The sequence below is a fragment of the Phacochoerus africanus genome, chromosome 4 (genome assembly GCF_016906955.1).
Source record: "Phacochoerus africanus isolate WHEZ1 chromosome 4, ROS_Pafr_v1, whole genome shotgun sequence".
Classification (NCBI taxonomy): domain Eukaryota; kingdom Metazoa; phylum Chordata; class Mammalia; order Artiodactyla; family Suidae; genus Phacochoerus; species Phacochoerus africanus.
Genome location: NC_062547.1, coordinates 133,768,131 through 133,792,634, shown reverse-complemented (window position 1 = coordinate 133,792,634; position 24,504 = coordinate 133,768,131). Strand labels below are relative to the sequence as shown.

At 38.2% G+C, this 24,504-nt stretch overlaps 1 protein-coding gene across 8 annotated transcripts in view; it reads left to right on the top strand.

The window, feature by feature from the left end:
• RAPGEF6 (Rap guanine nucleotide exchange factor 6) overlaps positions 1-24,504 on the top strand; it is a 226,774-nt gene that overhangs the window by 131,754 nt on the left and 70,516 nt on the right. For all 8 annotated transcript variants that reach the window (XR_007134590.1, XM_047778562.1, XM_047778563.1 and 5 more), the window contains 6 exons: positions 7,307-7,484; positions 10,834-10,970; positions 13,135-13,293; positions 13,909-14,061; positions 19,446-19,610; positions 22,806-22,913. Coding sequence is in view for 7 of the 8 variants with exons in the window: in XM_047778562.1 (XP_047634518.1) it covers positions 7,307-7,484; positions 10,834-10,970; positions 13,135-13,293; positions 13,909-14,061; positions 19,446-19,610; positions 22,806-22,913 (900 nt within the window). In the remaining variant the exon portion in view is untranslated. The remainder of the gene's footprint in view (positions 1-7,306; positions 7,485-10,833; positions 10,971-13,134; positions 13,294-13,908; positions 14,062-19,445; positions 19,611-22,805; positions 22,914-24,504) is intronic.

The window sequence follows — 24,504 nt, the reverse complement described above, 5'->3', positions numbered from 1 at the left end:
TCTGTTTTCTGTCCTTATAGTTTCACATTTTCCAGGGGGTCATATAAATGAAATCACATAGTTAAAAGATGATGCAGTAAAATGTATAAAGTAGCCATAAGATAAAATAAGTTGTATTGAATTTAGGGAAAGTACGCATGTAAAAGGAGCAAAAATAATGAAAGTTTGGGAACCAAAACAAATTTGGAAAATTAAAGGAAAAAACTGTTGTAATACTAAAGTCAAATATGGAAAAATATAAGTATGGCCAAAGAAGGTACACATCTACAAACTTTAGTTAAGCTTAGGACAGTAGACGATAGAAACAGCATAAAAGTTAAAACTACAAAGATAAAAACAGAAGGAAAAGAAAATCAGAATCTTAAAATGATTGGATAAATACATATTTGTTTTATACTATATTCATGAAATATAAATATGAATTCAAGAGGTGTGTTACCAAATTCTAACAGTACTTTTTAGTGATAGTAAGTTTATGGGTAGTTTTTGTTAGGTTCCTTCAGGTTTCTTGTGTTTTTCTCAAAAGATACTATATTACTATTTTTACTTTTTTTTGGTTTTTAGGGGTACACCTGTGGCATATGAAGGTTCCCAGGCTAGGGGTTGAATCATTGCTACAGCTACCGGTCTACACCACAGCCACACCAGATCTGAACTGCATCTGTGACCCATACCACAGCCCACTGAGGATTGAACCCGCATCCTCATGGATGTTAGTTGGGTTCATTACTGCTGAGCCACAATAGGAACTCCTAAAAAAAGTTTTAAAAGGACATAGAGTGTACAGTTATTAATAACATTTGAATAAAATTGGAAAAGATTAAGGAATAAATACCAGAGGGTAAAAGGAATAAGAACAAAATAACAATAGATTGATAAACTATATCTCCCGAAAGGTAGAATTTCTAGACCTACAGTTTAAGAAAATTTTTTAAAAACCCCAAAAGCATGGATAAGGTATGTAACACCAACAAATTGTATGTCTATATCTAATAAGATCCTTAGGACTAAAACAAAAGCGTGCTTAGAATTAAATGTCAGTAGTGGACCCTTATTCTCTCCCTTGACCTCAGGCCTCCTTTTAGTACTTGTTAAAGCTATAAATACACCCTTTGATTAACAGCCATTTGGTCCATGCCAAAAGGTCCTTGGTATTTGATGCTGTCCCAGACCATTTGGCATGGACCAAACATGCTTACGGACGTTCTGGATAGTTCTAAACATCCTGCAAGGCACTTTTTAGTTACACATGTGCATTGCCAGTATATATCTTGCCAGGAACGTTTGAAGTAGTGTGTGTAGTTATCCAAATCTCAGCACTTTTCAAGTGAATACCTAACCCAGTCATGGCTTGTAACAGTAAGCAGAGACTTGTGAAATAATGCAAGTACATTTGACCCTTGAACAAATTGGATTTGAGCTACACCAGTCTACTTATATGTGTATTTTTTTTTTTCAATAAATACATACCTTATCCACTTACAGAACTGTGGATAAAGGGGACTAGCTAGAGTTATGTGTGGATTTTCAGCTTTGGAGAGAGAGACTGATGATGGTACTAACAGCAACATTCAAGACTTAACTGTATTTTCAGTTTGGAGGTTTGGGGGAAATGAAAAAAGAGACATCCTACCAGTATTTCTTAAAAGGAATATTGTTAATGCCATTTTATATGGCTACATTGGTGACTGTGCTCCTGTGCATTTCTTTCTTGGAAGTTTTTAATGTGTTGTGGTTTAGAAATAAAAGCCTTTGGTCCTCAAAGTTCAAAGAGGTCAGGAGACCGCAATCCAGGCTGAAGTCACAAATGCATTGTCATCAGAGACTCTGAGCAAGAATTGCTCAGCTAAGCAGCTTCCAAACTCCTGATCCACAGAAACTTCGACATAATAAATGTTTGTTGTCTTCAAACAGACAAACAAAAAAATCGTCAGTTTCACCATTATCTCATTTACACTTTTCATTTCAGATTTATATTCAAATTCCAAGTCTGATTTCTAACCACAATCTGCATATATAGTTCTATAATCCCCTATTTCCCACTTACACATTTTTTTTTTTTTGCTATTTCTTGGGCCGCTCCCGCGGCATATGGAGGTTCCCAGGCTAGGGGTCCAATCGGAGCCGCAGCCACCAGCCTATGCCAGAGCCACAGCAACGCAGGATCTGAGCTGTGTCTGCAACCTACACCACAGCTCACGGCAACGCCAGATCGTTAACCCACTGAGCAAGTGCAGGGACCGAACCTGCAACCTCATGGTTCCTAGTCAGATTCGTTAACCACTGCGCCACGACGGGAACTCCTACACATTTTAGATTATGGTCCATGACAGATACATTTGTCATTCCTAGCCCTATTTTGGTAATGCTGTTGTGCCTGCAGCTTCACCCAGGTGACATTTTCATATTGCCTCTCACATGTTGGAACCCACAGCATTTTTTTCTGTGAGTCATGTTGCTTTTTTCACTCTGCTTTTTAGTTTAGTTACTTGTAAACGTGACCTTTTTCATCATCATAGTAAAATTGTGGTATGCAGAGTCTCTTTCTTTTTCTTTTTTTTTCTTTTTTTTTTTTTTTTTTTAATCTCATGCTGAGATAACCACAGCATTGGCTCTTGGGATGCAATCTAGACCTTTTTTAGTTCAGTTACATTTGAAAGGAGAAACCAATATTGCTTCCAGGAAAGATGCAGAAGATCACTACTAACTGATTATTCAGAACAAAGGAGGTCTTTTTTTGCTCACCTGCCCTACTGTAGAGATAATAGAATGGGCCAGCCTGGACAGCATTCTTGTGAAGGGTTAATTTCATGGCCAGGGTTCCTGCCCTGACTAGAAAGTACAGAGTGGAAACATAAAGACTAAGTGATCTATGAAACAGGTTGCATGAAATATTAAAAATGGGAATTCAGAGAAGATAAGGATTCAAAGTCTAAGGTTCTGGCCTGATTATTTGCTCTAAATTTTAAAATGTGGTTTTTGTAAGTTTGTGTAACTTCTCATTCTAACCTGTAGTTCCTCTCATTGCAGCTTTGTGTTTATGTAGCTGCAAATAGGAGAAGAATATCCTCTGGTGGTTTGTTTGGAGAAGGCCAGGTCAACAGAAAATCATCTTGCACTATCTACCTCACCAAATTATATTTCTACATATACACAGAGACACATCCATACTGTGGGAAAGGAAAAACACAAGAAGTTTAATACTTGTCTTGTTAGCCCTTTTCACCAATATCCTTTTTTTTTCTGGACTTAATTCATTTATAATACTCTCTCTGAGGGTCTCTATTCCAAGTGCTGGAATAAAATAGTTGAAAGGCCAGGGCTCCAGTCTTCTTTGTACCCTACCTTAATGACTGTGGCATATCTTTTGACCTACTTTTTTTTATAACAACTTTGATATTATTATATGAGTCTCTGAGGCTCTGTTAAATTTTCTTTTTGGTGTTTTTCTCTCTTTGCTTCAGGTTGAGTTTTTGTTTTGTTTTTTGCTTTTTAGGGTCACACTCGCGGCATATGGAGGTTCCCAAGCTAGGGGTTGAATCGGAGCTGCAGCTGCTGGCCTGTGCCACAGGTGCAGCAACTCCAGATCCATGCTGTGTCTGCGACCTACACCACAGCTCACAGCAACGCCAGATCCTTAACCCACCCAGGGATCAAACCCGCATTTTCATGGATCCTAGTTGGGTTCGTTAACCACTAAGCCACGATGGGAACTCCCAGTTTGAGTAATTTTTAATGCCTTTCTTCAGGTTTATTCTTCTTACAGTTTACATTTTTTTATTGGGATTTCCCATTTTCCCCTTAATTATGTTTCTGTTTTCTTCTAAATCCTTGACATTATTTATAATAAATGTCAAAAATTTATATCTCCTAATTTAATCATCCCTGTCATTCCTGGGTCTCTTTATATTGGTTGAGTTTTCTCCTGGCTATGAGTCACATTTTCTTGATCTGTCTAGTAAATTTTTATTGTATCCTGGATATTTAAATTTTTTGTCTTTTGTCTTTTTAGGGCCACACCCGTGACACATGGAGGTTCCCAGGCTAGGGGTCAAATTGGAGCTACAGCTGCTGGCCTACGCCACAGCCACAGCAACACAGAATCTGAGCCATGTCTTCGACCTACACCACAGCTCATGGCAACACTGGATCCTTAACCCACTGAGTGAGGCCAGGGATCCAACCTAGTCTGATTTGTTTCCACTGCGCCATGACGGGAACTCCGAGGACAGTATATTTTTTTTAAAAAATGTATCTACTTAACTAAAGAAGCTTTCTGCCCAGGATCCGCAGAAGCATCATGCAGTGACTTCTGGTCCTGGTGGTCATCATATCTACCTTTACCTTAAGAACCTGGCTTGCCTTTCTTAGTCAGGGACCTAGACCTTGGACTTGATGTAGCACATTTTATTTATTTTTTAATTACAAAATCCTTTTTAATTTTCTAGCATGTTTCTGACCACTCTATTATTTTTTGTTTTTAATTCTTCTTTTATTGTCTTATCCCTCTCTAGACTCATTTTAGAAATTCTCTTAACTAATTTTATTCATCCTTTTTATTTTATACTACTTTGAAAAAAGTACAAGAAGACAATGGCAAAAAGTAATAGAGTATATTCTTTTCTTTGCACATGTCCTTAAAATGTTCCTGAAAGGGTTCTTTAGTAACCTAGCTGTGATTTCATTCTCCCTAGAGCTATTGTCTTAAATATCTTCACTTTTCATGCAGATAACAGTCAACCTCTTTTATCTACATAACTAAATTTCATCTTGCCTATTTGTATTGTGTGTCATCTATCTTTTTATCATACATAATCTAAAAGATAAGGATGAGGCTAGGTTGAAATAGAATGTGTCAGGGGGTGGAAATCTGAGATTGAGACATGAGGACAGGGTGGTTTGAGAACTCAAATTTATAAGGTAGGTTGTCTTTACATTTTGATATAATGGAAAAAGTCTACTATTCCACAGCTGAGTTTCTATATTCTGAAAAATTAAATTAACTTTTATAGAAAATACTGCGTCAGTGTTTTTTTTTTTTAATACTTGTTTCTTAGATTAAAATCAGTGTTTGTAAATTAGATTTGGAAAAGTCATTTTAGTATGTAAACATATTTAACTTAAAACTACTTATCTTTGGAAAGAGATTGTAATTTTGGTTACTGCTAGCAAGTTTTTGGTTCCAAAGATATATTATTCAGAAATGCTCTCCACTTAAACTCTGACTTTTCATTGCCAAAAAATAACTCAGGAGAGAGAGCATGCTAGTCGTTAGATAGCATTGTCCCAGTATGAACCTTAAGAGCCAGCTTATCTGATCTTGAAGTTTTCGGGTGGGGTATTTAACCTGGTTTGTTAACTGCTGATTAAGGGTTTTATTGAAAGCTGTGCAGAAGTCTAAAAGAAGTGTAGGACATGGTCTTAACAAAACAAATCAGGACTCTCTTCCTTGTAGGTATCAGAGCTTTAGCTTGAATTAATAAAAGCCAGAAAGGATCATTTATTGACTCCCCGAGAAAGCAGACAGCTCTGGATGCTTGCAAGTGTGTCTGTCCATGTTTGCCTGTCTCCCTACTCCTTTGACTCCCTGTAATTTGACTGCACCTCCTCCCCTTCTTTCTGTGATGCTTGCTGCGCATGCTGTTCTCTTTCCATCTCTGCCTTCATGATACGAGGTTTTTTGTTTTTGGTTTTTTTGCCTTGTTGTTTTTCTGTCTGTATCTCTTTCTGTGTCTGCTGTCTTGGTTAGTGCCCTTTTCTCCCCTTTTCCCTGAGCCTTTCTCTGTCCCTTCCGTTTTCTCCCACCACAAATGGGCATTCCCGGGTGGCTGAAGGCTTCTCTATGTCACATTGTTCCAGTTCAGCATCCAGAGAAGAAAGGATACTTTGCTCCCAGCTCTAGTTATAAAAGCCCAGGGAAAAGGACTTTCTCCCTTAGCTTATCTAGACAGAAACATGGCATTATTTGCCTCTGGAATCTCTGAGTTAAGTTGGAGAGGAACATCAGCACCTAAAGAAGTTCCCAGGCTAGGGGTCTAATCAGAGCTACAGCTTCCGGCCTGCACCAGAGCCACAGCAACACCAGATCCAAGCCTTGTCTGTGACCTACACCACAGCTCACGGCAACACAGGGTCCTTGACCCACTGAATGAGGCCAGGGATCCAACTAGCAAGGTCATGGTTCCTAGTTGGATTAGTTTCTGCTGTGCCACGATGGGAACTCCTCACTTATAATATGAACCAACTGAGGGTAATGGTTAGAACTTTTGCCTGATAATCCACTTCAGGACAATTTTATTTTCTAAAATTTTAGTTATTTTCTATGAATGGCATCTAAAGTCACTGTTTTTAGTAGTCTGCTAGTTTATTTACAAGTATCTGAGACCAGTATGTTTACCAAGTACTGGTTGTATAAGTTTATTTTTTTAAGATTGCTTAGAGTAATCTCAGCTGTTCTTCAATCATTATTAGGTTTAATAATAAGGAGTTGGAAAGAGAGTATTCAATCCTTCACAGCTGTTCCATGTTAACACTTTTCAGTAGTACTCTTTACCTATTTTATACTTAATTTACATGGTCAACTACTGTATTAGACTAAACCTTGTGATGAAACCTGTTTACATATGATACCATATTTTCAACACCCAGCGTAGACTAACAGCATACTAACAAAGTACTCCAAAAATGATTATTGGTAAACTTTTTCTTGCACTTCATGTTTTAGGGAATGTTGAACTTTTAAGAAATAGAAGTACTTGTTGGAGAATGGGTATTAATATGTTCAGTTGTGTTTGAGTCTGCTGACCATTTTATTTATTTATTTATTTTTGTCTTTTTGCCATTTCTTGGGCCGCTCCCGCAGCATGTGGAGGTTCCCAGGCTAGGGGTCGAATCGGAGCTGTAGCCGCCAGCCTACACCAGAGCCACAGCAATGCCGGATCCGAGCTGCGTCTGCAAACTACACCACAGCTCACTGCAACGCCGGATACCCGCAAGGCCAGGGATCGAACCTGCAACCTCATGGTTTCTAGTCAGATTTGTTAACCACTGAGCCACAATGGGAACTCCTGACCATTTTATTCTTACTGGCTTAGATTTGTCAACTAGATGTTACACTGTGAAAAAAATAACCTGTATTTTGGGCAGAGAGAAATCTTTTATAAATAAGTATCATTATGTTTTTGATACAGCATACAGTGTTGTCTAATTCTTTATATTTGGTACGGAGGGGTATTTCTGCTTAATTGAAACTGTGACATAATTTTTATAACATGAAAGTATAAGTGATCAAGATTTATTTCTGTAGGCTACAGAAAGTGAGGTAGGAGATGTAGATTTAACACGTCTTCCAGAAGGACCTGTTGATTCTGAAGATGAAGAAGAGGAAGATGAAGAGATTGATCGAACAGATCCATTGCAGGGGCGAGATCTTGTTCGAGAATGTCTTGAGAAAGAACCTGCAGATAAAACTGATGATGACATTGGTAAGAAACACATCTCTTCCCAATAGGAATTTTATAGTTCAATTTATATGTAGTTCCCTATTGGTAACTGTATATAAACTATGTATAGCATAACAGATTACTCCAAAAAAAGTGTTTGTGTGGGTCCAGAATTCAGGAGCAGCCTAGCTAAGTGGTTTGGCTCATTGTTTCTCAGGAGGTTATAGTCAAAATGAGGCAGGGATTACAGTTATCTGAGGCTTCACTGAGCTGAGCTAGAGGATCTCCTTCCAGTGTGGCTACTTACATGGCTTTTGGCAGAGAACCTCAGTTCCTCTCCACATGGACCTCTCTAGAGGTTGCTAAAATGTCCTCACAACATGACAGTTGGTTTCCACTAAAACAAGTAATCCAAGGGAGAGTAAGACAGATGTCACAGATGTCTTTTAAGACCTGACCTCAGGAGTCACACATCCTGGCGGCTTCCCAATTCTCTTGGTCACACAGAGCAACCCTCATATGGTATAGGAGGAGACTGTGTGAAGATACGAATATCAAAAGGCAGGAATCATTTAAAACCATCTTTGAGGCTAGCTGCCCCAGATTGAGAATTTGTTTGGAGGTTCTAGCAGGAACACAGCTACTCATATACTGTTGACCACAAAACAGTCCTTCTCTGTCAGTGAAGGTTCTCCTCTATGGAAAAGGCCTTCCTCTTTGACCAAGTGCACAGCTTTAAGGAGAATGTGTGCGAGGAGCAGTGAGGAAGGAAGGGAGGGGACACCTGCCTGGACAGCCACATTAGCTGAATCAACCCTGGTGGTCATTGGGCTGGATATTGCAGCCAAATAATCTTCACATCTGGGCTGCTCTAATTTATAAAACAAAAGCTTTGATTGCATTAAAATGATTCACCCTTTCATGTCATTAAGACATTTAAAACACAGTACGTCAGTGTTTAAGTCTATGAATTAGCTTTTTCAAAATTTTTTCAAATATCAAAAATCATATTTTGCCTTTCTAGCTCAAAAAAAATGTATGTATAATAATTTTGCTTTAAATTTTATGAATTTCCGTTAAGTTTCTTGCAGAACTACTCACTGTCCTTTGAAGGTTGAATAACACTAATGATGCTAATATTTGTTTTTGCTGTTGCTATTGTTTTAATTTTTCTGTTTTTGTCTTCTTAGGGCTGCACCTGCAGCATACGGAGGTTCCCAGGCTAGGAGTCCAATCGGAGCTGTAGCCCCCAGCCCACACCACAGCCACAGCAACGGTAGATCCAAGCTGTGTCTGCAACCTACACCACAGCTCACGGCAATGCCAGATCCTTAGCCCATTGAGCTAGGCCAGGGCTTGAACCCTCATCCTTATGGATGCTAGTCAGGTTCATTAATCGCTGAGCCACAATGGGCACTCCAGTTATTGTTGCTTTAATGGCTGCACCTGTGGCATGTGGCAGTTCCCAGGGCCAGGGATTGAATCCAAGGTGCAGCTGTGACCTATGCTGCAGCTGTGACAGTGCTGGTATTTTAACACCTTGTGCTGGGCTGGAGATTGAACCTGCACTTCTGCAGCTACCTCAGCTGCTGCAGTAGGGCTCTTAACTCATAGTGCCACAGTGGAAACTCCCTGATGTTATTTTAAGGACAAAGATTACTTAATGTACTTATCCTAAATTTCTCTTTTGTAAGAGTCATATTGCTTTGATTCAGATTTGAAGATTTTGCTACTAATAATTATAATCTGTAAGATTAATATTTTGAACATTCCTTGCCATGCTAATAATATATATTGTAGTTAAGTAACCTACAGTTTAATCTCATGCTGTGAACTCTATCTGAACAGAAATTTTAAGTGCATTTTTTTTTTTTTTTTTTAGGGTTGCAGGTGTGGCACATGGAAGTTCCCAGGCTAAGGATCAAATCAGAGCTACACCTGCCGGCCTACACCACAACCACAGTAACACCAGATCCAGGCCGCATAGGCGACCTACACCACATCTTATGGCAACGCTGGATCCTTAACCCACTGAGCAAGGCCAGGGATTGAATCTACGTCCTCTTGGATGCTGGTTGGGTTCGTTATCACTGAGCCACAATGGGAACTCCCTTCAGTGTGATTTTAATAAGAATTGTTACACTGTGCTCCTTTCACAAGGCTTTTTTAAAGATTGAAAAATAATTAACTCCCAATTATCTGAAAGTAGGTAGCACCTTATAGTTTCTTCCATTTCATCCTGACTGCTTAAATGTTTTTTGTCCTTTATTATTTACCTTCCTTGCTCATATATCTACACCAGGGAGTCATGTGAGGCAGGCACTTACAAAGATTTTGTTGGTTAAATTAGGAGTTCCCGTCGTGGCGCAGTGGTTAACGAATCCGACTAGGAACCATGAGGTTGCGGGTTCGGTCCCTGCCCTTGCTCAGTGGGTTAACGATCCGGCGTTGCCGTGAGCTGTGGTGTAGGTTGCAGATGTGGCTCGGATCCCGCGTTGCTATGGCTCTGGTGTAGGCCGGCGGCTACAGCTCCGATTCAACCCCTAGCCTGGGAACCTCCATATGCCGCCGGAGCGGCCCAAGAAATAGCAACAACAACAACTACAACAACAAAAGACAAAAAAAAAAAAAAATTAAAGAGTTAGTTTTTAGATGCTTTGACATATCTTAAACTAGCATTAATGTGTGTTATTCCCAATTTTATTATTGACATTTATTAATATCTTTTTTAAAAAACTCGGAGTTTCTGTCGTGGCGCAGCAGAAATGAATCTTACTAGCATCCATGAGGACGCAGATTTGATACCTGGCCTTCCTCAGTGGGTCAGAGATCCAGCGTTGCTGTGAGCTATGGTGTAGCTCGCAGATGCTGCTTGTGGTCTGGCGTGGCTTCAGCTGTGGCATAGTCCGATGGCTCCAACTCCGATTAGACCCCTAGCCTAGGAACCTCCATATGCCGTGGGTGCGGCCCTAAAAAGACAAAAATAAATAAATAAACTCTAGCCCAATAAGAACGAGACAAGAGGCTTGTTTTTTCACTAATCGGTTAGATCAAAGGTCATCACTAAACTTAACCACCACGGAGTGGCATCTCATGCTAGGAAAATTAGCTAAGCTCTCCAGCCTCATCTGAATCTGTGTAGTTTCCTAGGTCTCTCAGGAGGTTGTGGGAGTCTTGCATTATGCCCATATTTTCATGTGAGTCTGAATATATCTGTTAACCAAATAACTGAAATTTTTTATGAACAGCCATTTTGTGTCTTGGTTTCTCTAGTTCAGCAGCATAAATTCCTGAGTTGATTAGGAAATTCGGTATTGAATTCTGGGTTTTATTGTATCTTTAAACTGTAGCCCTCAGTGGTCTCTATATTAGAATTTTTTTTTTTTAACAGAACAATTATTGGAGTTTATGCACCAACTTCCTGCTTTCGCAAACATGACCATGTCTGTAAGGAGAGAACTCTGCTCAGTGATGATTTTTGAAGTAGTAGAGCAGGCTGGAGCTATTATTCTTGAAGATGGGCAAGAGGTAGGTTAGCAAATGTTACACCTGGCATGGCAGCTAATTTTTATAATAATTTACTTTGCATAAACACGTAAATCTTGACTTAAAATTTGTACTGCTTTTAAAATGAACACTGAGTTTGGGGTAGTTATAATTGCTAAAGAGATTTGTTGCTTTACTTTTTAATTTTGATTTCCTGGCACTGGACCTTGCACCAAATAGATGTTCAATTAAAAATATTTGTTGAACCAAATTTGTTTTTATTTCTCAAATTAAGTTGTAAGACTTTTTAAAATTTCTTAATGATTGTTTTCTTAATATGTTTATGACGTTATTACTGTTTAAAATGTTTACCAAGTATTTGCTCTCCTTATCCCTTTTTTATATTATACAAAATACATTAAATGAAGGAAATGTTTTATATTATACAAAATACATTAAATGAAGGAAATGTATTGGTACTTGTGCCTCCTATGGACTGCTATCAGTTGAGATATTTCTGTGGCAGTTTTATTTTCAAAAATGCTCAGATGGCAGCTTGTGGATGGGTGGAGGGAGAATTCAGAGGAATTGAAAGATATTACTGCTATTGATTATTTGGCTGACATTCTTATCAAAGTGATAAAAATTAATGTCGAGGTGACAGCGAAGGTTGTCATATACTGCTAGTAGGACTGTAAATGGTATTTCTGGGAAATCATTTAGAAATTTTTAACTTGGGCCTCAAAGTATTAACATTCTTTAACCTATTATTCCCCTTCTGTGAATATCTCTCCTCCAGGCTCAATATAAAACTCAAAGAGTTACGCCACGCTGTATTCATTCAGCATATACATAATACTTAAAATTGGAAAATGACCAAAATAGATTTCAGAAACAAGCAATGGTTAACTAAGTTATTACAGCCACAGGTGATAATATTATGGAGATTTTCAACATATTTTAAAATTTGATGGAAATCTTTGAGAGCAGAGGCCTTAGCTGTAGGGTTGTTTACATGCTTTCTCTCCATATCCTCGAAAACATCTGGCACATAGGGTTTTTTCTTTTTAAGTTTGAACAAATGAACAAAGTATTAAATTTTTTTAAAAGGACAGCATAATCTCAATATTTCGACAGTATGAAATAATACAGACATGAGAGAAGAATCTTATATTTAACAACTTGTGAACAGTGGGAATTTTTTTATTAGAAATAACCCGAAAAAAAGCACACCTTTGAAAAAATAGTTCCTTGCTGGTGATTTTCCTTCAGAACTGATAGTTCTGGTTTCCCTTAAATACATTTAAACTGTTGAAAGTTTAGGCTAATAAAAGTGATACTGAGAACAAGTGGTCTCTTATTGATACATTGTAGACCTTCGAATATGGTTCCTTACAGCACTAAATACCTCTGTACAAATTGAAAGCAGTATTTTCTTAACATGAGAAATTGTGACTATTTTGTTAGATATGCCTCAAAATTCAGGCTTTTAGTAGTCTGTTTTTTTTGGCCAGGGATTGAATCCATGCCACAGCAGTAAATAGAGTCACTACTGTGACAATGTCAGGTCATTAACACATTATGCCACAAGGGGACTCCTTAGTAGTCTTTCTGAATTGATCACTAGCTACCTTTTTATTTTATTTTATTTTATTTTTTAAGAGTTTCTAGAGGTTTTTTTTAATTAATGAATTTTATTACATTTTAAGGTGTATGGTTTTTTTTTTTCTTTTAAATGTTTGCTGTGTGCCAGGGAATATTTTAATCATTTGGTGTGTGTAAACTCATTTTTAATTAACACAAAAGTCCTCTGATAGGTATTGTTATAATGCCCATTTTAGCAGTAGAGAAACTGAAGCAGAGAGAGATTAAATAACTTGCCCAAAGTTATGCAGCCAGTCAATGGCAGATTCTGGATTCAAATTCTGAGAGCTGTGATCTTAACCATAGCATTATTTTGTTTCATAGATTTGGTCAGTTGTCAGAGTCCCTGATTTCATTTGGTGTCTAAAAGGAAGAAAGAGTGAAATAAACTTGAATGATTTGCTTTACAGGAATAGGGTATTACTGACAGTATTTAATAATATAATCAGATTTTCTGTTTTCTTTTTTAAATTATGGAGTTCTATATATTGATTGATTATTTTTCACAGTAACAAAACTGTCTTTTTTGAAAGATTCTTAAAACCTGTCTTTTTCTCTGTAGCTTGACTCATGGTATGTTATTTTAAACGGCACTGTAGAAATTAGTCATCCCGATGGAAAAGTCGAAAATCTCTTTATGGGAAATAGTTTTGGAGTTACTCCCACTTTGGATAAGCAGTATATGCATGGAGTTGTAAGGACTAAAGTCGATGATTGTCAGGTAAGCTTATCTCTGGTGATATACTTTTGTTTCATTATTTTATCTTAATTGTTTATGGGGGGGGGCACACTTTCGGCATATGGAAGTTCCCAGGCCAGGGGTCATATCTCAGCTAGAGCCAGCCTACGCCACAGCAACATAGGATCTGGGCCAGGTCTGCGACCTACACCACAGCTCAGGGCAATGCCGGATCCTTAACACACTGAGCGAGGCCAGGTATCAAACCCTTATCCTCATGGATACTAGTTGAGTTCGCTACCTCTAAGCCACAGCAGGAACTCCATGCTTTTGTTTTTTAATAGAGGAAAGAAATAGGAACTTCCGAGTTGTTGTTTCTAACTTACTCCTGCTTCATGTTTTCTTTGCATAGTGTCAGTTTTGGTAGAAGTACATGCTCACTTCTCTTTTTAGAGCAGAATCCGAATAGCTTTTACTTCTTTGGTCTCTTTGTGCATGGATTATTTATTTCACCTTGACTTTTGTTAAGGATTAAAGAGATTAAATAAAAAAGAACTGATGCCACTTGAGTTCTTACCTTTGTGTTCTGCCTTGGTGCATAGTGATATATTTATGTATTATAGGTTCATTAATTGTCCCCATGTTGTTCTCGGACAGTTTGTCTGCATAGCCCAGCAGGATTATTGGAGAATTTTAAATCATGTGGAAAAAAATACCCACAAAGTTGAGGAAGAAGGAGAAATTGTTATGGTACATGAGCACCGTGAACTAGATCGAAGCGGAACCAGGAAAGGACACATTGTAATCAAGGTGGGTGCTTTTTTACTTACTATTCTGGTTCCTGATAGAATAAAACTTTAATCTTGTTTAAAAACCGAAACATTTTTTGAGGCGTGCAAGATAATTCACTAACTTTGGGATCTAGTGTAAATAAATGTATTTATTCTTTTGACTTTTTCTGTTTTTATGTATTTTATTTATGAAGAGTGACATTGCCATTTGATATCAGTCTGGAAGGATATTATTTAGAATACACCTGTCATAGTTCTCCTTCTCAAATTTATTTTATGATCCATTGATAATGGAGGTTAATTTCATCAAAGACAGCAATATTTAGAAACAAAACAGAAATGGAAAGAACCAGCCATTAATGCAGAAAGACTCCTAATGAAGATGCAGAGTGTTTACTGGATCTCTGTGGCATGGAAATGGACATTAACTTCTCTGACCCTCAATTTTCTTATCTAAAATTGGGGACGATAAAGTTTTATTAGGGTAAATGTAACCCTTCGCATGTTGTAGAGTCTGAGTATTAATACCCATACTGTTTTCCCGTCTCTGATTCCCTCTCTCTTGCCTTCTACTCCCCCCATCCTCCTGTCTCTTAAACAACTTCTAGATATAAAATAGAGCAGTTATATTTGAAAGAGAAGTAAATTCATGACCTTTTTTTCTTTTCAAACCTTGGTTGCAAAGTGAGTAAGTGTGTTATTTTTCATTACAAATGGAGCACCTTATTTAAATAAGAGGAACTGGTGTCAGATCAGATATTCCTCAACACTCTCTTTTTATTTTCTTAAACCATTAAGTGTAAGCTTTCTGTGTAGAAAAGTTGAACATGTGTGGACTTCCATAGGCTATCATCTTATGAAGGGTCATGTTGAGCCTTATTTTCTATAATTTTAAACTTACAGAAAAGTTGCAAGAACACCACTCTGACTCCCATCCCCCAACTCTTTGTATTTCACTGAACTTTATCTATTATCATCACTCTTTTTGAACTGTTTGAGGACAATCTTGAAATGTGATGCCTCATCATTCCTAATACTCCATTGGGTATTTCCTAAAAACAAGAACACTCTCCCATATAAACACCATAGAACCCTTCAAGTTAGGAAATGGACAATGATATATACCATTCAGGCCACAGACCCTATTTAGATTTTTACCAACTATCCCAACAATAGCTTTTTTTCTCTTTTGGTGCAGAATCTCATCCAGGACATGGTTGCATTTAGTTGTCATGTCACTTAAGTCTACTCTAGGAACAGTCTTTCCTGTTCACATTCTCAGCAGTTTTAAAGAATACAGACCTTACAGTCTGTGGTATGACCCTCATCCTGGATCTGTAAGCTGTTTCCTGGTGCCCAGACCAAAGTCATGCTTTCCTGGCAGGAATTCTGCAGAAGTAATGTTGTGTTCTCAGTGCGTGGTCTCAAGGAGCATGTGTCCATCTATCCCAGCCACTACTGAAGTTAACCTTCGTCTGGTCATGTTAGTGTCTGTCAGTTTTCTTCACTGTAAAGCACCTTTGTAATTAATGAGCATTTGGAACAGAAATGTTTTGGGGTAGTGTCACTATGTCCTGCAAACCACCATCCACCAATCTTCATTTCAGTTGACTACTCCTGCCTCAGTTCTGTTATTTTTTCTGCATTTTTTGTAATTCTCTAAGAATGAGCACTCTTCCCCCCGCCCCCGCCCTTAATGATACTGTTAAGGGCTTGCGTATTGTATTCCCTTACCATCAGTGTTGTTCTGATCATCAAATTGTCTAGAGTTGGCCAGTGGGACCCTCTTAGGCTCACTCCTGTATCCCTTTGACATGTCCCAGTCATTTGTTAAGAGCTTCCTTATTGTCTGGCAAAACAGGATATTCCAGGCTTATCTTTTACTTTTCCTGCTCCTACTTTGGAATCAGACATTTCTCCAAAGAGCTCTGCATTTAAAATCCAAGATCTAGGAGTTCCTGTTGTGGCTTGGCAGCTAACGAATCTGACTGGCATCCATGAGGATTCAGGTTCGATCCCCAGCCTTGCTCAGTGGGTTAAGGATCTGACATTGCCATGAGCTGTGGTGTAGGTCACAGATGTGGCTCGGATCCTGTGTTGCTATGGCTGTGGCATAGGCTGGCAGCTGTAGCTCCGATTTGACCCCTAGCCTGGGAACCTCCATATGTTGCGGGAGCGGCCCTAAAAATCAAAGCAAAACAAAACAAAACAAAAACAACATCTGGGCTGCAAACTATTATATATAGAATGGATAAACAACAAGGCCCTATTGTATAGCACAAGGAACTATATTCAGTATCCTTGATAAACTCTAGTGGGAAAGAATATGAAAAAGAATGTATAACTGGACACTTTCTGTATACCAGAAATTAACACAACTTTGTAAATCAACTATACTTAAATAAAATTTTGTGGAAAAGGAAATAGGAGTTCCTGTAGTGGCTTAGTGGTTCACAAACCTGACTAGTATACATGAGGAAATGGGTTTGATCCCTGGCCTCACTCAGTGGGTGAGGATCCAGCACTCTGTGAGCTGTGGTATAGGTCACAGAAACTCCACCCGGATCTCGAGTTGCTGTGGCTGTGCCATAGGCCAGCATCTAGAACTCCCTAACATGGGAGCTCTCATATGCTGCAGTCACAGCCCTAAAAAGCAGAAAACAAAAAACAAAAACAAAAAACCACGTTGATCAATTCCACCCCTGACTTAGCTATATACACAATCTAAGAATAGGAATGACCCATGGTTGTCTTGTCCTTTAAATAGGTGATTTAAAGAGCATTTCCTCTGACTTTTTTCTAGAACAATGATTTCCAATCTTTTTTCTTTTTCTTTTTTTTTCTTTTTTTCTTTTTTTGTCTTTTTGCCTTTTCTAGGGCCGCACCTGTGGCATATGGAGGTTCCCAGGCTAGGGGTCTAATTGGAGCTGTAGCCACTGGCCTACGCCAGAGCCACAGCAATGAGGGATCCGAGCCGAATCTGCAACCTACACCACAGCTCATAGCAACATCGGATCTTTAACCCACTGAGCAAGGCCAGGGATTGAACCCGCAACCTCATGGTTCCTAGTCGGATTCGTTAACCACTGAGCCATGACGGGAACTCCTAATCTTACTGTCAGTTTGTACACTTTTTTATTTAAGAAATTCTTAAATAAAAACATTGTTAGCATTTTTCTTTTTGGCCACACTCAACGGCCTGTGAAGTTTGAACCCACACCACAGCAGCAACTCAAGCCACTGTATTCTTTTTTTTTTAATTTCTATTTTTATTTATTTATTATTGTTATTTCCCCAATACAGTTTTTTTTCGACTGTACAGCATGGTCACCCAGTTACACATACATGTATACATTCTTTTTTCTCACATTATCATCCTCCATCATAAGCGACTAGACATGGTTCCCAGTGCTACACAGCAGGATCTCATTGCTAATCCCTTCCAAAAGCAATAGTTTGCATCTATTAACCCCAAGCTACCAGTCCATCCCACTCCCTCTCCCTCCCCCTTGGCAACCACAAGTCTATTCTCCAAGTCCATGATTTTCTTTTCTGTGGAAAGGTTCATTTGTGCCGTATATTAGATTCCAGATATAAGTGATATCATATGGTATTTGTCTTTCTCTTTCTGACTTACTTCACTCAATATGAGTCTCTAGTTGCATGCGTGTTGCTACAAATGGCATTGTTTTTGTTCTTTTTATGTCTGAGTAGTATTCCATTGTGTATATATACTACATCTTCTTAATCCAGTCGTCTGTCAGTGGACATTTGGGTTGTTTCCATGTCTTGGCTATTGTGAATATTGCTGCAGTGAACATGTGAGTGCATGTGTCTTTTTTAAGTAGAGTTTTGTCCGGATATATGCCCCAGAGTGGGGTTGCTAGGTCATGTGGTAGTTCTGTGTATAGTTTTCTAAGGTACCTCCCCACTGTTCTCCATAGTGGTTGTGCCAGCTTACGTTCCCACTAACAGGGCAGGAGGGTTCCTTTTTCTCCATACCCCCTCCAGCGTTTAGACTGGTGTGAGCTGGTACCTCATGGTAGTTTTGATTTACATTTCTCTAATAATCAGGAATGTGGAGCATTTTTTCATGTGCTTGTTGGCCATCTGTATATCTTCCTTGGAGAAGTGTCTATTCAGGTCTTTTGGCCATTTTTTCCATTGAGTTCTTGGCTCTTTTGCTGTTGAATTGTGTAAGTTACTTGTATATTTTAGAGATTAAGCCCTTGTCAGTGCATCATTTGAAAGTATTTTCTCCCATTCTGTAAGTTGTCTTTTTGTTTTCTTTTCGGTTTCCAAGCCACTGTGTTCACAACACCAGATTCTTAACCTGCTGCACCACAAGAAAATTCCAAGAACATTGTTAGTATCAATTTATGTTCACCATGCAGTGATTCTGACAAATGGAATTGTTTGGGTGAATGCAACAACTGAAATTTGAGGTCATGGGTGACGATTGGATTTTATATTTGGCTTAACATATTGTTTATGTACCCACTTTTTTTTTTTTTTTGTGGTCTTTTTACAGCTGCACCCAGGACATATGGAGATTCCCAGGCTAGGGGTTGAATTGGAGCAGCAGCTGCCAGCCCACACCACACCTCAGCAATGCAGCATCCAAGCCACGTCTCCTACCTATGCCACAGCTCATGCCAGATCCTTAACCCACTGAGTGAGGCCAGGGATTGAACCCGTGTCCTCATGGATACTAGTCGGGGTTGTTAACCACTGAGCCACAAGGGGAACTCCTGTGTACCCACTTTTGAAAAGGCTGCAAAGGTAGTAAATTTTAACACTGATTCAGAAGCTCAAGGAGAGCAGTCGGTAAGTGTTGCTTGCATTTCTTTTTATAAATTGGGAATCAGGCATGCAGTTAATGTAAAAACTATCTTTAGAACTTCTGGTTCCTCTGGTGAAGTAGAATAGAGAAACCATAGAAGAGGAAACTTCTATTCTAGGAAGTAACAACCGTTATAAAACAAGTTATCTTGAACTGCTGCATTGCTTCTGGGACAGAAGAGAATCTGAGGATGATTAAATTTTAAGGAAAGCTTTGTTTATTTACGTCATACTTATTTAATACTGACCTCTTCCTTCTCTTGACTTGAGACAGCTGTTGCATTATCCCCCAATGCAGTGATAAAAATGCTGATAAACATAGCTACAGCTGAGTAAGTGCTGATGTGCATTGTATTCCTCGGCCGCCTCTCTCTAAAGCTCTGCATGCTGGTGGTCTACAACCTGGAAAGACTATCTGCTCCCATGCTGAGGGTTTTAAGTGATACTCCCCTTTGAGGACTTCTGTAATAGAATGGCTGCAAAGGGAAGTCATCAGTAGGAGTTCTTTGGTTCCTGAGTTACTTGTTTACTTTTTAATTCTTCCCATCTTTTGCTTTTTAGGCAACACCTGAGCGTCTCATCATGCATTTAATAGAAGAGCATTCCATTGTGGACCCAACTTATATAGAAGATTTCCTATTAACTTATAGAACATTTCTTGAGAGTCCTTTGGATGTTGGGATCAAACTCTTGGAGTGGTTTAAAATTGACAGCCTAAGGGATAAGGTTAGTTTTATAAATATAAACGGCATGAAAGTGATTTTAACCTTTAAATTTTATCACCCCCAAACCCTTGCAGTTGGTAAGTGTTTGTTTTGATAAGGTTTAATTCACCTAAAAAGTTACTGAGTCATTATAGACATATCTCTGCTTAGTTTTTTGACAAAATAGTGTGTTAAAAATGGGTATTTTGCCTTTTAAACAGCAAAAACTGAAGGGCTGTGCTATAACTGTAAATTCAGAAAACATGATGCATGATAGTATTTCTGTACTTATCAAAATTCTTGGTTGTTTCTGAGATCAGTAAAATGGTTAAAAGTTGTTTAATAGTGTAGAAAGCATATTCACCATGTTAATTTTTTTCAAGAGAGCTTAGATTGTTTGTGAGCTCCCAAATAGAAATACATTGATTTTTCTGAGTTAACGACTTTATGATCATTTAAAACAGTTTGTCTTTTTAATCTTAATTGATCACTGCTGTGACTTATTTAAATCTAGCTCTGAGTATTTCGTGTGTGTGTGCGCGCGCCTTAAATATTTTTGCTCTTATAAATAGATTATCTGACCTTATTTTTGAGATATTTGTACTTTTCATGGAAAGACTAGTAATAACTCAACTACTGGTAGATTATTACCAGTAACTACTTCAGTACCTGATAAGAAGCTAGTTATTTTAAGAAAAATAAAATTGGGGGCATAATTGCCTGAAATGAGTTATACTTTAAAGACAATAAATTACATGTAGCTGAACTATGGAATTCTATTGTTTGGGAAACTGAAGTGCCCAAAACTACAGGCTTGCCTTCCCCCTGCCTTCGGAATCGTATATAGTTCCTTAGGTTGTTGAGGAAATGAAGGCGTAGTGGAGAATGAACAAAAATATGATTTAGGGACAACTGGATAGTCACATGTAAAAGAATGAGGTTTGGTCTTTACCTTACCCCATACTCCATATTAACTCAAAATGGATCAGATACCTAATATAAGAGCGAAAACTCTAATAATCTTCAAAGAAAAGAAGGGGTTAAAAAGTCATGACCTTGGATTAGGCAGTAGTTTCTTAGGTATGATATTCAAAGCACAAGCTTGAACAATGGAAAAAATAGATGTATTAACCTTCATCAGAATTAAGACCTTTTCTACATTTAAAGGAACTATCAAGAAAAACAAGACAACACATGGACTGGTAGAATATATTTGTAAATCGTGTGGGTCTGATAATGGTCTAGTGTCCAGAATGTGTAAAGAACTGATACAAATCAACAGCAGAAAGACAATACAGTTTAAAAATGGACAAAGGACTTGAATAGACATTTCTCCCAAGAACGTATGTAAATAACCAGCAATCACACGAAAATGATGTTCAGCGTTATTAGGACAGAGTAACGCAAATCAAAACCACAATGAAACTCTGCTTTACACCTACTAAGATGACTTTAAAAAGGAAAGGAAGGAGTTCCCGTCGTGGCACAGTGGAAACGAGTCCAACTAGGAAGTGTGAGGTTGCGGGTTCGATTCCTCGCCTCACTCAGTGGGTTAAGGATCCAGTGTTGCCATGAGCTCGGATCTGGTGTTGCAGTGGCTGTGGTGTAGGCCAGCGGCTACAGCTCTGATTAGACTCCTAGCCTGGAAACCTCCATATGCCATGGGTGCAGCCCTAAAAAAAGACAAAAAAAAAAAAGAAAGGAAATAATAAGCGCTTCAAGAATGGTGATGTGGAGGAAACGAAGTTCCTATATACTGCTTGTAGTAATGTAAAATGGTGTGGCTGCTGTGTACAACAGTTTGTTTTCCCCTTTCTATAGTTGCACCTGCCATACATGGAAGTTCCCAGGCCAGGGGTCTAATCAGAGCTGCAGCTGGGGCCTACACCGTAACAACACGGGATCCTAGCTGCTTCTGCAGCCTACATCACAGCTCGTGGCAACGCCGGATCCTTAACCCACTAAACGAGGCCAGGGATCAAACCCACATCCTCATGGAGACTGTGTCTGTCAGGTTCTTAACCCTCTGAGTCACAATGGGAGCACCTCTTCAAAAAATTAGACATGAAATTGTCGTGAAACCCAGTAGTTCTACTCCCGAAATATAAACAAGTATTTTATAGCAGCACTATTGATAATGGCCAAAAAGTGGAAACAACCAAAATATCCATCAACTGAAGAATGGTTGACAAAATATGGTATAGCCGTATAATTAAATATTATTCAGCCATAAAAAGAAATGAGATAACTGATAGGTGCTGTTACATGCATAAACCTTGAAAACATTATGCTAAGTCAAAGAAGCCAGTCAGAAAAGGTCACATATTATATGAAATATCCAAGTAGACAAATCATGGAAAAAGAAAAGCAATTTTGTGGCTGTTAGAGGCTGGAAGGAGGGCAGAATAGGAGGCAACTGCTTATTGGGAAAAGAGTTTTCTTTTGGAATGATGAAAATGTTCTGACACTCTGTAGAGGGTGTGTTTGTACACCATTGTGAATATACTGAATGCCATTGAATTGTTCACTTTAAAGTGCTTATTAATATGTTGGACTTTTTGTGTATTTTACCACAACTTTAAAAATACACAAATTACTTAGATTGTTAGGCACATTATTCAGTTCAGCCTCCATCTGTTAGTTTGTAGCTTTTCTGTTAATCTGTGGCACAAAGTAATAAATGAGTTCACAGTCTTGAAAATTCACAGTACTTACGAAGGGAGTTTTAAAGTTTTGTTACAGTTTTGATAAAATGTGTACTCAGCTAAAGAAACACTTTTGACATTTGCCTGAGCTTAGAAGCTTGCATTTTTAAGTTACTGTCTGAAATACACATTCCATGTACTTGCACCCGAAGCATGTGGAAGTTCTCAGGCCAGAAATCAAACCTGGAAGGCAGCTGAGACCTGTGCCACAGCTGTAGTGGCATGCTTCCTTAACTCACTGTGCCACACAGGAACTTCCCCGCGTACTTCTTACATGTTAGTATACAGGCTTGTGTTTTGTCAGTGAGGAAGCAGAGTCTTGGCTCTTTTAGGAATCAGATGCTCAAAACCATGCCTCTCTATTAAAATAAGCCTTTTATGTGTGACAAGAGGGCAAAGGGGTTTGCTCTAAAGCTCACATCCCCCTGTTTTGAACATGCTTTTGGAACCTATTTTTGCATAAGGAATGCCTCTTGTGTAATTCTATGCTCCCTCTCCCCATGTTTCTACAGGTAACACGGATTGTGTTATTATGGGTAAATAATCATTTTAATGATTTTGAAGGTGATCCTGCTATGACTCGATTTCTGGAGGAATTTGAAAAAAATCTGGAAGATACAGTAAGGCTCATAAGAATTTTTTGTTCTTTAGAATTTAAGAATTCTTAACCACCCACCTACCCTCAAAGAATAGCAACTCAGAACAGCTTTCATTTTCTCGTTTTGAATGTCTGTTCTGAGAACTTCCAAATCTGTATTCTAGACTTCTGCTCATCCTCTGCCACTCCAACCCAAACAAAAATTGGGCTTCTTCCAAAGTCTTCACTGATTTAGGGGTACATAATGGATCTACATTAGACTTTCTAAGTCTCCCTTCTATGTGTAATATCAGTTGTTCTAAACATACACTTAAGATAATACCCTCAAGGTCTTTTTAACTTTCACAGTAGCTATTGATAAATACGTTTTATTCTCCCTATTAGATGTAAAACTTTGAACTGCAGTTGGGTTGTCTGCTCTAGGCAACTTGAAATTTTAGAAAGTAAATAATAATGCAGCTCAGGAGTCAGATTGCCTGAATTATTCGCACTTTACCACCTGGTGGTTATGTGAACTTGGACAAGGTTGTCCAGCCTTACTTGCCTCTGTAGTCTTATTTTATAGATAGTAGTCTCTAGATTATTAGGATTGTTGTGAGGTATAATGAGCTAATGGAAATAAGAATCTGAGCAAAATCTGGCACATAGGAAGTTTTCAAGAATGATTGTAGTTACTCATAGAGTAGAAGTGGATTAAGTTGAATAAAGACAGGGAAATTGGGAGACTTTTTGTCCCTTTCCTTATGTCTTGGTTTCTTGTAGCCTTTTTAGTAGCACATCTGCTCTATGCAAAATGGGGAGAATGAACAGGGAACTTGATTAAGAGGCCCTGGAAGCTCACCAGCATCATTTGGCCCTTCCATTGCTGACTATGTAAATGTTCCACGGGTTTATGAAAAACAGAAACTGCCTTACCATCAAGGGATTTTTTTTTCCTAGTAATTGAGTTAGTTATCAACTATTTATTGAATTCTGCTTTATATTCCAAGCTATTATATAGGATTAGAACAAGTATAAGATTTGGTTCCTACCATGAAAAAAAAAGTAGCTTCTTGTTAAGGACATGAGATGTACACTTAACACACAATTCGATAATAGTTAAAATAATTAAGCTGGTATTAGAACTTGGAAATTAGAATATTACTAAGTTTAAAGAAGATCTGAAATAATATAGGAATAGTATTTCTGGAAGAGATGAAGACTTGAATGTGTCTTGAATATTAGACAGTGTTTAGAAAGGTGATTCAAGTCCTTTTAAAGTTTCAAATAAAGTTTTCAAAAGATTCTAGTTTTATGTAACACCCAGGAGAAAAGCAGGGTAGTAATGGGGTATGTATTAGGAAGATTCAGAAAGTGAAGAAATAATTTTTTTATCATCTCTCTCTCAATAAGACATCATCTTGGAATCTTTTCTAGCCTGTCATTGTCTAGACGTTTTTAAAAATCGTATTAAGAGATCTTTAGAGAGCTCAAGGGGTAGAAGGTTTCTCTCCCTCACTTTTATTTACCCCTGCTCATGTGTTCTTTATTTACTCTGTATTTCAAATATAGCTCGACTTCTAATAACGTTAGATGGTTTTTAAAAAGCCTGTAGAAATAGATACATAACATTT